Here is a 12,499-nt window from a genome sequence, read left to right as displayed (position 1 = left end):
TTGATTCCGTATTCACGACTAATTGCAAGAAAATGTCATAGATATTCATGCGTGATTGTTTTCTGAGAAACTTGGCACATAATTGTTTGGGTAAAATATATCTTCAGTGAAATTCCTGTTGGTAATTGATTTATATAAACACACAGAATACCATAATAATATGAACAAATTTAATAATAAGTATAAACTGGATGGTTTGAGCCCTGAATACTGATTGGCTGACATACAATGGGTATGACAACACTTTTCTTTTTACTGCTTTAATTGCGTTGGTAACCAGTTTCAAATAGCACTAAGGCACCCCGGGGGTTTGTGGTATACGGCCAATATAAGAGCTGTATCCAGGCACTCCGCGTTGAGTCGTGACTAAGAACAGCCCATAGCCGCAGTATATTGGTCATATACACCACAACCCCTCAGGCGTTATTGCTTAATTAAATTGTGCGTGTTGTATCTGTATTTTGAAATAGGCTACCACCACTACAACAGAAGCTGTGGTGCCACTTATTGTGCATACTGTTACCAACAAAAACTGAAAAAAATGCCCAGATTATCTGTGTCTTTCAATTGGCTTTGAGATGGCTAGATGCATTTCTAGAGACACAGTGTCCGTTTTACTTGGTGTGGTCCTTTACCCACCGGCAGAACCTCTGGGAGTAGGTAGATGGGCTGACAGTGGAGAAGGCTCTGCCAGGGAAGCGCAGACTCTTCCACAGGTTCTCCAGCCTTTTCTTCAAACCATACACAGTAAAAATGTCTACAATACCCACAAAGTAGCGCAGCTCTGGCCCATCTATGACATGCACTGAGTTCTTGAAATTAGGCAGCAGCCTACGGTGATGAGCATGGAACTCCTGGAGTTCTGCATCTGTACTGTTTACAGAGGGCAGGTTTATCTCCTGGCAGGTGATTGAATGGTCTGACCCACTGTCTATTGCATCTGATTCCAGTCGAGAAGAGTCTCCCCCCAACAATGGAGTAGTGGGGTGATCTTCCTCTGTGGGACTGTCTTGGGCCATGGACCTGCAGAGGAAAGAGCGTGTAAGAACTGAATAACAAAAGAGATAACAATCAGGATAAGAGTAAAAGCCCTCATTACCAATGATCTTCTCACTGTGTTACCTTACATTAGCTGAGCAACAACTGCATGTCTGGAGTGTCCAATAAAGACTACTCAGTAACATTTTTTTTTCTTCCATACAGTAGATTGTGCGCCACGGAACACCTACTTTTCAGTGCGCACAATAAGGTTACTAAAGGAGTGCTTCCCGTCCAGCTCATCTTTGTGCAAGGGTTGATGGGCCAACAGGATGCTGTAGTCAAGCACATTGAGGCTACGGAGGAAAGCTGTGTCTATTTCAACCTGATCCACAAGCCAGGAGCTCTTCTGATCTGTCAACACATGATAAACGTTTACGTCTTAGGGGAATGCATGTGTTTTTACCTTTGTGAATGGCACTTCATTTCCCTTTCTGTTTAAGTCATAAGACACAAGGAAACAACACAATAAAATGTTACTTTCTCCATTCCGTCAGGTGCTGGCAGATATAGGGCATACCAGGCTCTTACCCAGAATGATGTGCTTTCCTTCAAAGTTGTTATCCTTCAGAATCTTAACTGGGCTTCCAGTAGATGCAGGGTCAGTCCACCTACCCACCTCACAGCCCTTAATGTCATATCTAAGAGACAAGGACAAAATTGTCACACAATCCAGAAATAGATTTTTTTTAACTACATCACAAATGATGTTCACCTTGTATCAATCCTCTCGTCCGGGTAAAACACACTCTGCATCACAATGAAATACTTCTGAGAAAGATTAAGAGAAGAGTTAAAATAGTTGTTTTTTTACAGCTGTGTTTAATGTGTACTTCATTATAATCACCTTTGTTTCATTTGGTACTTGGATACTATGGAGACCTGGAATAAGAAAAGAGCATGCACAGCTGACAAAATTATATGCAACAGGTGACATTCTACCCAATATTTCTCATGGGATATTTTCTCTCTCACCCAGGAACCTGACCAACAACGAGTGGGGGTATTTCTCCAAGTGATCCATATATGCCATCAGGTTGGAAAGAAGAAACTTTACCTCCCGCTTATTCTGTGTCTTTAGGAAGAACCTCTTGTCATTCCTTGAGGTAAAAAATAAATAAAAAATAAGGCATTTTCTACATGTGCTACTATAGAGTTGGGATAGATTAAATGTGTTGATTTTATGATTTGTATGTTGTCCTTCAGTTGGCCTCACGTGAGGAAGAAGTCAGCCTTGCTCTTGGAGTTGCTCATGAACTGTAGATAGCAGCAGTCTGAAGAGAGGGATCTCTTGTACTCCTCCTCCTCTATGTCCAGGGACCGCCGCAGGCTGGAAAACACCAGTCCTGCAAATGTCTGCATCTCATAGTCCTACAGGGACAGGCAACAGAGGACCATGGATCAAAACAGATATGTCCCACAAAACATTTACTAAAATAGACAGTAAATTGTCAGGATTGGTTTTCCATGCGAATAGTGATTCATAGTGTTATTCATGTGAATATTGTTTAAAGAGCACCTTGTGGACTTGAGTTTGCTCCGATTTGTAATGTTCAGCAGAAAGTTCATCCTGAGTGAAATAATAAATCAACCCACAATGAAAGGTTTGTCATATGCAACACGATAAAAACTATGGGTATTTAGCAGATGCTCTTATCTAGAGCGACTTACAGTTAATGCATTCATTTTAAGATACTGTAGCTAGAATGCATTCGGAAAGTGTTTAGACCCCTTCACTTTTTCCACATTGTTACGTAACAGCCTTATTCTAACATGGATTAAATTGTCCCCCCAACCCCTCAATCTACACACAATACTCCAGAATGATAAAGCAAAAACGGGTTAAGAAATGTTCGCAAATGTATAAAAAGACATTTAAAAAAAACACTGAAATATCACATTTACGTAAGTACTCAGACACTTTACTCAATACTTTATTGAAGCACCTTTGGCAGCGATTACAGCCTCAAGTCTTCTTGGGTATGATGCTACAAACTTGGCACACCCGTCTTTAGGGAGTTTCTCCCATTCTTCTCTGCAGATCCTCTCAAGCTCTGTCAGGTTGGATGGGGAGCATCACTGCACAGGTATTTTCAGGTCTCGCCAGAGATGTTCGATCGGGTTCAAGGCCAGGCTCTGGGTGGGCCACTGAAGGACATTCAAAGAAGCCACTCCGGCATTGTCTTGGCTGTGTGCTTAGGGTTGTTGTCCTGTTGGAAGGTGAACCTTCGCCCCAGTCTGAGGTCCTGCGCGCTCTGGAGCAGGTTGTCATCAAGGATCTTTCTGTACTTTGCTCCGTTCATCTTTCCCTCGATCCTGACTAGTCTCCCAATCCCTGCCACTGAAAAACATCCCCACACCATGATGCTGCCACCACGCTTCACCGTAGGGATGGTATTGGCCAGGTGATCAGCAGTGCCTCGTTTCCTCCGCAAGTGACGCTTGGATTTCAATCTTGGATTCATCATACCAGAGAATCTGGTTTCTCATGGTCGGAGAGTCCTTTAGGATGTCTTTTGGCAAACTCCGAGCAGGCTGACATGCATCTTTTACTGAGGAGTGGCTTCCGTCTGGCCACTCTACCATAAAGGGCTGATTGGTGGAGTGCTGCAGAGATGGTCGTCCTTCTGGAAGGTTCTCCCATCTCCACAGAGGAACTCTGGAGCTCTGTCAGAGTGAACGTCGGGTTCTTGGTCACCTCCCTGACCAAGGCCCTTCTCCCCCGACTGATCAGTTTGGCCGGGCGGCCAGCTCTAGGAACAGTCTTGGTGGTTCCAAACTTCTTCCATTTAAGAATGATGGAGGCCAATGTGTTCTTGTGTACCTTCAATGCTGCAGAAATGTTTTGGTACCCTTCCCCAGATCTGTGCCTCGACACAATCCTGTCTCGGAGCTCTTAGACAACTCCTTTTGACCTCATGGCTTGGTTTTTGCTCTGACATGTACTGTCAACTGTGGGACCTTATATAGACAGGTTTGTGCCTTTCCAAATCAATTGAATTTACCACAGGTGGACTCCAATCAAGTGATGATCGATGGAAACAGGAGGCACCGGAGCTCAATTTCGAGTCTCATAGCAAAGGTTCTCAATACTTATGTAAATAAGGCATTTGTTTTTTTAAATTTACAAAACATTTCTAAAACTTGTTGTTTCGCTTTGTCATTATGGGGTATTGTATGTAAAATAATTTAATACATTTTAGAATAAGGCTGTAATGTAACAAAATGTGGAAAAAGTCAAGGGGCCTGAATACTTTCCGAATGCACTGTCGATGGGACAACCACATATCTCAGTCATAGTAAGTAACTGTTACCGCAAAGTAGCTACCAAAGACAGTGCTAGTAGTGGGGATTGGTCAAATACGAGTATTAGTTCACAAAAGGCAATCTTATTAAATTGGGGGCGGGGGGGGTGCCGTGGGATTATTTAAGAAACTCTTTGAAGAGGTACTTGCATTGTACTTCGAAATATGCTGAACAAAAATATAAAATATCTGTCTGTATAAAATATCTGTCTGTAATAAAGCCCTTTTGTGGGGAAAAACGAATTCTGATTGTCTGGGCCTGGCTCCCAAGTAGCTGCGCCCCTGCCCAGTCATGTGAAATCCATAGATTAGGGCCTAATAATTTATTTCAATTGACTGAACTGTAACTCAGTAAAATATTTGAAATTGTTGCATTTACATTTTTTGTTCAGGACAGATGTACAATGCAAGTACTGTATGTACAGTACTTCTCTCAGAGGTGTGTCAATGTAGTAAGTTACTATGGTATAAAAATGTATTCTGTGCGACAGTTGAAATAGTGTGTATATTGTTGTCTATAGTTTTACTGACAGGTCCTGGTGGGTCGATGCCGGTCTGTAGGGCAGCATGCAGCCCCTCTTTCATAAGACAGGTGAAGCTGTAGAACTCATGTTCCTGGTTGATTTCAAACAGGCCTAACATTCTCCAGCGCCTCCTCAGACCCCACCACCGCCTCCGCCTTGTTGTCCCAGAGTAAGGCTGACCGATCCTCTTCTCCATCTGACACACACACACACACACACACACACACACACACACACACACACACACACGCACTGAGTGCACAAAACTTGAAGAACACCTTCCTAATATTGAGTTGCACCCACTTTTTCCCTTTAGAACAGCCTCAATTCATCAGGGCATTGACTCTACAATGTGTCCCATGTTGACTCCAATGCTTCCCACAGTTGTGTCAAGTTGGCTGGATGTCCTTTGGGTGGTGGACTATTCTTGATACACACAGGAAACTGATGAGCGTGAAAAAAACCACGCTCATCAGACCGATGTGCCTGGCACCTACTAGCATATCCCGTTCAAAGGCACTTAATTTTGTCTTGCCCATTCACCTTCAATGGCACACATACACAATCCATGTCTCCATGTCTTTAACCTGTCTCTTCCCCTTCATCTACATTGATCGAAGTGGATTTAACCAGTGACATCAACAAGGGATCATAGCTTTCACCTGGTCAGTCTGTCATGGAAAAAGCAGATGTTCCTAATGTTTTGTACAATCAGTGTATACTGAGTAGTTCAATTTCAAGTTAGACAGGTGTTTTTAATTTGAAGAAATTGGAATTCTCGTGGCTAAGAAATTCATATTTTTGGGGAGAACATGGACAACTGTATATTGATTACAACAGTAAACAATGTCTGAGTAACTGGCATGAAAGCTGATAACTTTTGTGAACATAGTGGTTCTTACCTTAACCTGGTTTCCTGACGTTGTCCTGTATCTTTGGATGCCTGGCTGTACCAAGAATATCTGAATTCAGTGAAAATCATTAGTCATTATTTTCATATTCAATTGAATAGCATTTGGTTTAGCCATATATAGAAAAAGAAGCACATTTCATGACAATTGTCTATATTCTCTTAACTCTTTCTCCAGCCGAGAGTAGTACCACAGTAAGCGTGTTGGACAAGATTTTCAGGGTGTATCACACCTGCAGAGACCTAAAAGTTGTGTGCAAAGCAGTGAGGGTGTTTACTTCCTATTGTAGTGATGTAGGCCATGTTCAAAACAACTGGGAACTTGGAAATCTGCAACTTACGACTTCAGTGCGTTCAAGACAATTGGGAACTTGGAAGAAAACTAGCTCCAACTGGTGAAAATGTTTGTCTGAAGTCTGAAACTCTGGCATCTTTCTAGAGCTAGACCTGAAGATCACTGATGTCAGGATTTTACCTTGTTTTTTTTTCAGAGTTCCCAGTTGTCTTGAAAGCACCATAATAGTTCCCCACATTGGATGTGTCATAATACCCATAAAACCTAGTGTTCAAACACAGAAATGATTCCAATCATCTTTCTACCATTCATTTTTCACATAGTGAATTTTTCAAACACTTCAAATTAAGTATGTATTTGGTCAAATCAAATGTAATTTGTCACATGCGTTGAATACAACAGGAGTAGACCTTACCGTGAAATGCTTACTTACAAGCCCTAAACCAACAATGAAGTTCAAGGAATAAAGTTAAGAAAATATTTACTAAGTAAACTAAAGTAAAAAAATGAAATAAAAAGTAACACAATAAAATAACAATAACAAGGCTATATACAGGGGGTTCCCGTACTGAGTCCATGTGCTGGGGGGGGGGGGGGGTGTTAATGTAAATAGTCCGGGTGGCCATTTTATTAATTGTTCAGCAGTCTTATGGCTTGGGGGTAGAAGCTGTTAGGAAGCTTTTGGACCTAGACTTGGCACTCCGGTACCGCTTGTCGTGCAGTAGCAGAGAGAACAGTCTGGGTGACTGAAGTCTTTGACAATGTGTTGGGCCTTCCTCTGACACCGCCTAGTATATAGGTCCTGGATGGCTGGAAGCTTGGCCCCAGTGATGTACTGGTCCGTACGTGATGTACCTCTGTTGAGCCTTTCGGTTGGATGTCGAGCAATTGGCATACCAGGCCGTGATGCAACCGGTCAGGATGCTCTCGATGGTGCAGCTGTAGAACCTTTTGAGGATCTGGGGACCCATGTCAAATCTTTTCAGTCTCCTGAGAGGGAAAAGGTGTTGTCATGCCCACTTCGCGACTTAGTGTTTGGACCATGATAGTTTGTTAGTGATGTGGACACCAAGGAACTTGAAACTCTCAACCCGCTCCATTACAGCCCAGTCAATGTTAATGGAGGCCTGTTCGGCCTTCCTTTTCTTGTAGTCCACAATTAGCTCCTTTGTCTTGCTCATATTGAGATACCTCTTCCCTATAGGCTGTCCCATCACTGTCGGTGATGTTGTGTCGTCAGAAAACGTAATGATGGTGTTGGAGTCGTACTTGGCCATGCAGCCGTGGTTGAACTGGGAGTACACGAGGGGAGTAAGCACGCACCCCTGAGGGGCCCCAGTGTTGAGGATCAGTGTGGCAGATGTGTTGTTGCCTACCCTTAACATCTGGGGGAGGCCCGTCAGGAAGTCCAGGATCCAGTTGTTGAGGGAGGTGTTTAGTTCCAGGGTCCTTAGCTTAGTGATGAGCTTTGTGTGTACTATGGTGTTGAACGCTGAGCTGTAGGGTAACCTTGGCATGACATTTTGATAACGTGTAATTGTCTCTCGGACAAGGTGAGTTTTATCAATATATTTGCCTCAATATACAACAAAAATTGTTTGACCGCTAATTAGCAACAGAGAAGACCTCTGCAAGACTACAAATTCCTGCAAGAAGTTCCTACACGTCATCTCTAGCCAACACTGTCAGCTACCATTCACCAGCGCGATCAGAGACCTTCTGTGCCCAATCCATGATGAATCCATGTGCTGTAAAAATCATTTTGTTTTACTTTGCCTAGATAAATGTTTGTACAGTATGTCAACTTTGGTGTCTAGTTCAGACCTTATGGTATTTTTCAAAAGCATTAAAAGGGGAAAAGTCTGGCCATGTGGAGAAGTGCAGCTATAGTGAGGGGATGTAAAGTACTTAAGTAAGAATACTTTAAAGTACTCCTTAAGTTGTTTTTGGGGGTATCTGTACTTTACTTTACTATTTATATTTTTGACAACTTTTACTTTTACTTCACTACATTCCTGAAGAAAATGTTGTACTTTTTACTCCGTACATTTTCCCTGACACCTAAAAGTACTCGTTACATTTTGAATGCTTCGCAAGACAGGAAAATGGTCAGATTCAAGCACTTATCAAGAGAACACTTGGTCATCCCTACTGCCTCTGGCCAGGCGGACTCACTTAACACAAATGCATTTTTTGTAAATAATGTTGGAGTGTTGGAGTGTGACCGTGCTTAATATAATTAATTTTAAATGATTTATAGTTTTACTTTTCCTTTTGATACTTAAGTATATTTAAAACCAAATACTTTTAGACTTTTACTCAAGTAGTATTTTACTGGCTGACTTTCACTTTTACTTGAGTAACTTTCTATTAAGGTATCTATACTTTTACTCAAGTATTACAATTGGGTACTTTTCCACCACTGGGTAAGGGCCAGCATGGGATAAAGTTTATCCTGTGTTGGTGAGTGTAGCTATTAAGTTTGAGCATCTTAGCAATACTATGTGTTCTACACAGCTGTCAACATTGAACAAGGAAAGAGACACTTAATCAATTATATAATCATTAACCAGATTACCCTGTATACCAGACTTAGATGAGTGATAACTCAGTTCTAGAATGTTGTCATTGATGAGAATGAATCAAACAATCTATTGACATTCAGAATTATTGACTTTGTTTAGACAACCAGCCTGTATTGTAGTTGCATCACCAGAGCACAGTATTTATTTATCCTGAATGGTACAGCTAGCCTACCTGGTTAAATAAAGGTGAAATAAATGAATAAAAACATGCATTCACACAGTCTTGATTTATAGGATCCTTCCCACTGTATGATTGATATGCCAAGTGATAAAATCCCAAGTTATCAATTAAGTTTAGGGAAAAACGGCACTTGTCCTCATGAAAATTACAGTTGATTCAATACTTTACAGCTGTAATACCATCAATCAAATCAAACTTTATACAGCACATTTCTTAAAACAAAGGCATTTGAAGGTGTTTAAAGTCATGCATTGAAAGGCATGTGGCACTTAACATCCTTCCTCTTGGCAGGTCTCTATAGGTGACCAGGGGATTCTCTCTACCACATGCGAATGCAGCCGTGACGCTCATAAGTGTAGCCATGCTGCTGCATTGGCTATTTATGCAGTTCACAATGTCAGCTGTATGGATGTGGAATGTGAGTGGAGGAAGCCAGCCGTGCCCATCGAGATGCAGTCAGTGGAGGACCTGTACCTGGACGATGTGGTGGCTAATTTCTGCATTACCAAATGAGGAGTTACAAACACACCAGTCCGAGTTAACTACATTTTTAATACTTAATTAAGATACTTTTGCAAAAGTTCTTGACCCCCAATAATGCATTCTCTCGAATGAATCATTTAATGAGGTGATTGCAGAATGGCTACAGGGATCTTTTATAGCAACGATACAGCCCCTTCAACGTACATTGACAAACCACAGATACTTAGTAACAGTTCACAAAGGTTACGTTTTGTATGACAGATATCCATAAAACACATCAGACAGTAACTGCTATGTCAACAGGATTAATGGTATAGCCCAGTATCTGGTCTCCTTAGAACTGTCCCTCCCTGGTACGGTATTGAACATAACTATTTCATCCAATGGCATATATCAATTGTCAACTCTAGATACTCCCATCTCAAGCAAACCCCCTCTTGACCCCACTCCTGGACAGGCTCACTGGAGGGAGTGAGCCTCTAGGCCATATATTATCACAGGATAAGTGTGAGATCTAAGAGACCATGGTCCCAGACACTGCCATAAACCTCCCCACAATAAGGAAAAGGAGGGTGTGACTTGCTCACAGACATTGTGGAGACAAGTCATTGGTTTCCCAGTAATCACGCCATCCCTTCACATGGTTTAAGCATAGGTAAAGACACATTCCCATGACGACAAGTCTGACCTCTCCCCTCTCTGGGCCCCAAGTGTCTGAGCCCCAGCTAAGGTAGACATGCAACTGAAAAGACACCAGAGTCCAATGGACACTTTCTAATGACAAGTACCTCAAATAAGCATATTATACAAATAAAACATCTTAATTATCTATGTTACCCAACTAATTCTGATTCGTCCACGACAACGAACACTACAAGCCTCTGTCCCTAGAGCCCACAGAGGAGGATCTTCAATGGCTAAGGAACCGTCTCTGTCGCAGGTTCAGTGGAATTGCATGTGTCCTTGAACCTGTCCCAGAACAACAACTACCATCCCTGTCATCCCTGTCTGTACCGGACATTGTTAAAAAAACAAGGGCACCTGGGGCATGCAGGCATCCTGCCTGGCATGGCGCTGTCGGTGGAGCTGCAAGAGGCTATTTGAATTCCATGCTGTCACAGTTACCAGCCCTTTCAAGCTTAACATCCTTATCATTTATCGCCCTCCAGGTTCCCTTGGAGAGTGCATCAATGAGCTTGACGTCTTGATAAGTTCCTTTCCTGAGGATGGCTCACCTCTCACAGTTCTGGGTGACTTTAACCTCCCCACGTCTACCTTTGACTCATTCCTCTCTGCCTCCTTCTTTCCACTCCTCTCCTCTTTTGACCTCACCCTCTCACCTTCCCCCCCTACTCACAAGGCAGGCAATACGCTTGACCTCATCTTTACTAGATGCTGTTCTTCCACTAATCTCATTGCAACTCCCCTCCAAGTCTCCGACCACTACCTTGTATCCTTTTCCCTCTCGCTCTCATCCAACACTTCTCACTCTGCCCCTACTCGGATGGTATTGCGCCGTCCCAACCTTCGCTCTCTCTCTCCCGCTACTCTCTCCTCTTCCATCCTATCATCTCTTCCCTCTACTCAAACCTTCTCCAACCTATCCCCTGATTCTGCCTCCTCAACCCTCCTCTCCTTCCTTTCTGCATCCTTTGATTCTCTATGTCCCCTATCCTCCAGGCCGGCTCGGTCCTCCCCTCCTGCTCCGTGGCTCGACGACTCATTGCGAGCTCACAGAACAGGGCTCCGGGCAGCCGAGCGGAAATGGAGGAAAACTCGCCTCCCTGCGGACCTGGCATCCTTTCACTCCCTCCTCTCTACATTTTCCTCTTCTGTCTCTGCTGCTAAAGCCACTTTCTACCACTCTAAATTCCAAGCATCTGCCTCTAACCCTAGGAAGCTCTTTGCCACTTTCTCCTCCCTCCTGAATCCTCCTCCCCCTCCCCCCTCCTCCCTCTCTGCGGATGACTTCGTCAACCATTTTGTAAAGAAGGTCAACGACATCCGATCCTCGTTTGCTAAGTCAAACGACACCGCTGGTCCTGCTCACACTGCCCTACCCTGTTCCTTGACCTCTTTCTCCCCTCTCTCTCCAGATGAAATCTCGCGTCTTGTGACGGCCGGCCGCCCAACAACCTGCCCGCTCGACCCTATCCCCTCCTCTCTTCTCCAGACCATTTCCGGAGACCTTCTCCCTTACCTCACCTCGCTCATCAACTCATCCTTGACCGCTGGCTACGTTCCTTCCGTCTTGAAGAGAGCGAGAGTTGCACCCCTTCTAAAAAAACCTACACTCGATCCCTCCGATGTCAACAACTACAGACCAGTATCCCTTCTTTCTTTTCTCTCCAAAACTCTTGAACGTGCCGTCCTTGGCCAGCTCTCCTGCTATCTCTCTCAGAATGACCTTCTTGATCCAAATCAGTCAGGTTTCAAGACTGGTCATTCAACTGAGACTGCTCTTCTCTGTGTCACGGAGGCTCTCCGCACTGCTAAAGCTAACTCTCTCTCCTCTGCTCTCATCCTCCTAGACCTATCTGCTGCCTTTGATACTGTGAACCATCAGATCCTCCTCTCCACCCTCTCCGAGTTGGGCATCTCCGGCGCGGCCCACGCTTGGATTGCGTCCTACCTGACAGGTCGCTCCTACCAGGTGGCGTGGCGAGAATCTGTCTCAGCACCACGTGCTCTCACCACTGGTGTCCCCCAGGGCTCTGTTCTAGGCCCTCTCCTATTCTCGCTATACACCAAGTCACTTGGCTCTGTCATATCCTCACATGGTCTCTCCTATCATTGCTATGCAGACGACACACAATTAATCTTCTCCTTTCCCCCTTCTGATAACCAGGTGGCGAATCGCATCTCTGCATGTCTGGCAGACATATCAGTGTGGATGACGGATCACCACCTCAAGCTGAACCTCGGCAAGACGGAGCTGCTCTTCCTCCCGGGGAAGGACTGCCCGTTCCATGATCTCGCCATCACGGTTGACAACTCCCTTGTGTCCTCCTCCCAGAGTGCTAAGAACCTTGGCGTGACCCTGGACAACACCCTGTCGTTCTCCACTAACATTAAGGCGGTGACCCGATCCTACAACATTCGCAGAGTACGACCCTGCCTCACACAGGAAGCGGCGCAGGTCCTAATCCAGGCACTTGTCATCTCCCGTCTGGATTAC

General features: G+C 44.0%; 1 protein-coding gene across 4 annotated transcripts; it reads right to left on the bottom strand.

Moving 5' to 3' along the window:
* Nucleotides 1-173: 173 nt before the first annotated feature.
* Nucleotides 174-6,036, bottom strand: LOC106585448 (phosphatidylinositol 4-phosphate 5-kinase-like protein 1). 4 transcript variants are annotated; one of them, XM_014171658.2, is made up of 11 exons: nucleotides 5,945-6,036; nucleotides 5,770-5,829; nucleotides 4,875-5,063; nucleotides 2,558-2,608; nucleotides 2,255-2,409; nucleotides 2,014-2,138; nucleotides 1,886-1,920; nucleotides 1,754-1,809; nucleotides 1,570-1,679; nucleotides 1,230-1,392; nucleotides 175-1,023 (listed from the first exon to the last, which is right to left on the bottom strand). In XM_014171658.2, the coding sequence occupies exons 3-11, from the start codon at nucleotides 5,061-5,063 to the stop codon at nucleotides 615-617; spliced, it is 1,293 nt and encodes a 430-aa protein (XP_014027133.1). In that variant the 5' UTR covers nucleotides 5,770-5,829; nucleotides 5,945-6,036; the 3' UTR covers nucleotides 175-614. The 4 variants fall into 4 exon arrangements, with proteins under 4 accessions (XP_014027136.1, XP_014027135.1, XP_014027133.1 ...); XM_014171661.2 differs by lacking the exon at nucleotides 1,754-1,809 and having other exon boundaries at nucleotides 174-1,023; nucleotides 2,096-2,138; XM_014171660.2 differs by lacking the exon at nucleotides 2,558-2,608 and having other exon boundaries at nucleotides 174-1,023.
* Nucleotides 6,037-12,499: the final 6,463 nt, after the last annotated feature.

Source organism: Salmo salar, chromosome ssa24 (genome assembly GCF_905237065.1).
Source record: "Salmo salar chromosome ssa24, Ssal_v3.1, whole genome shotgun sequence".
NCBI classification, from domain to species: Eukaryota; Metazoa; Chordata; class Actinopteri; order Salmoniformes; family Salmonidae; genus Salmo; species Salmo salar.
Note: the sequence above shows the minus strand (reverse complement) of the source record. Positions and strands in the feature narration are given on the sequence as shown.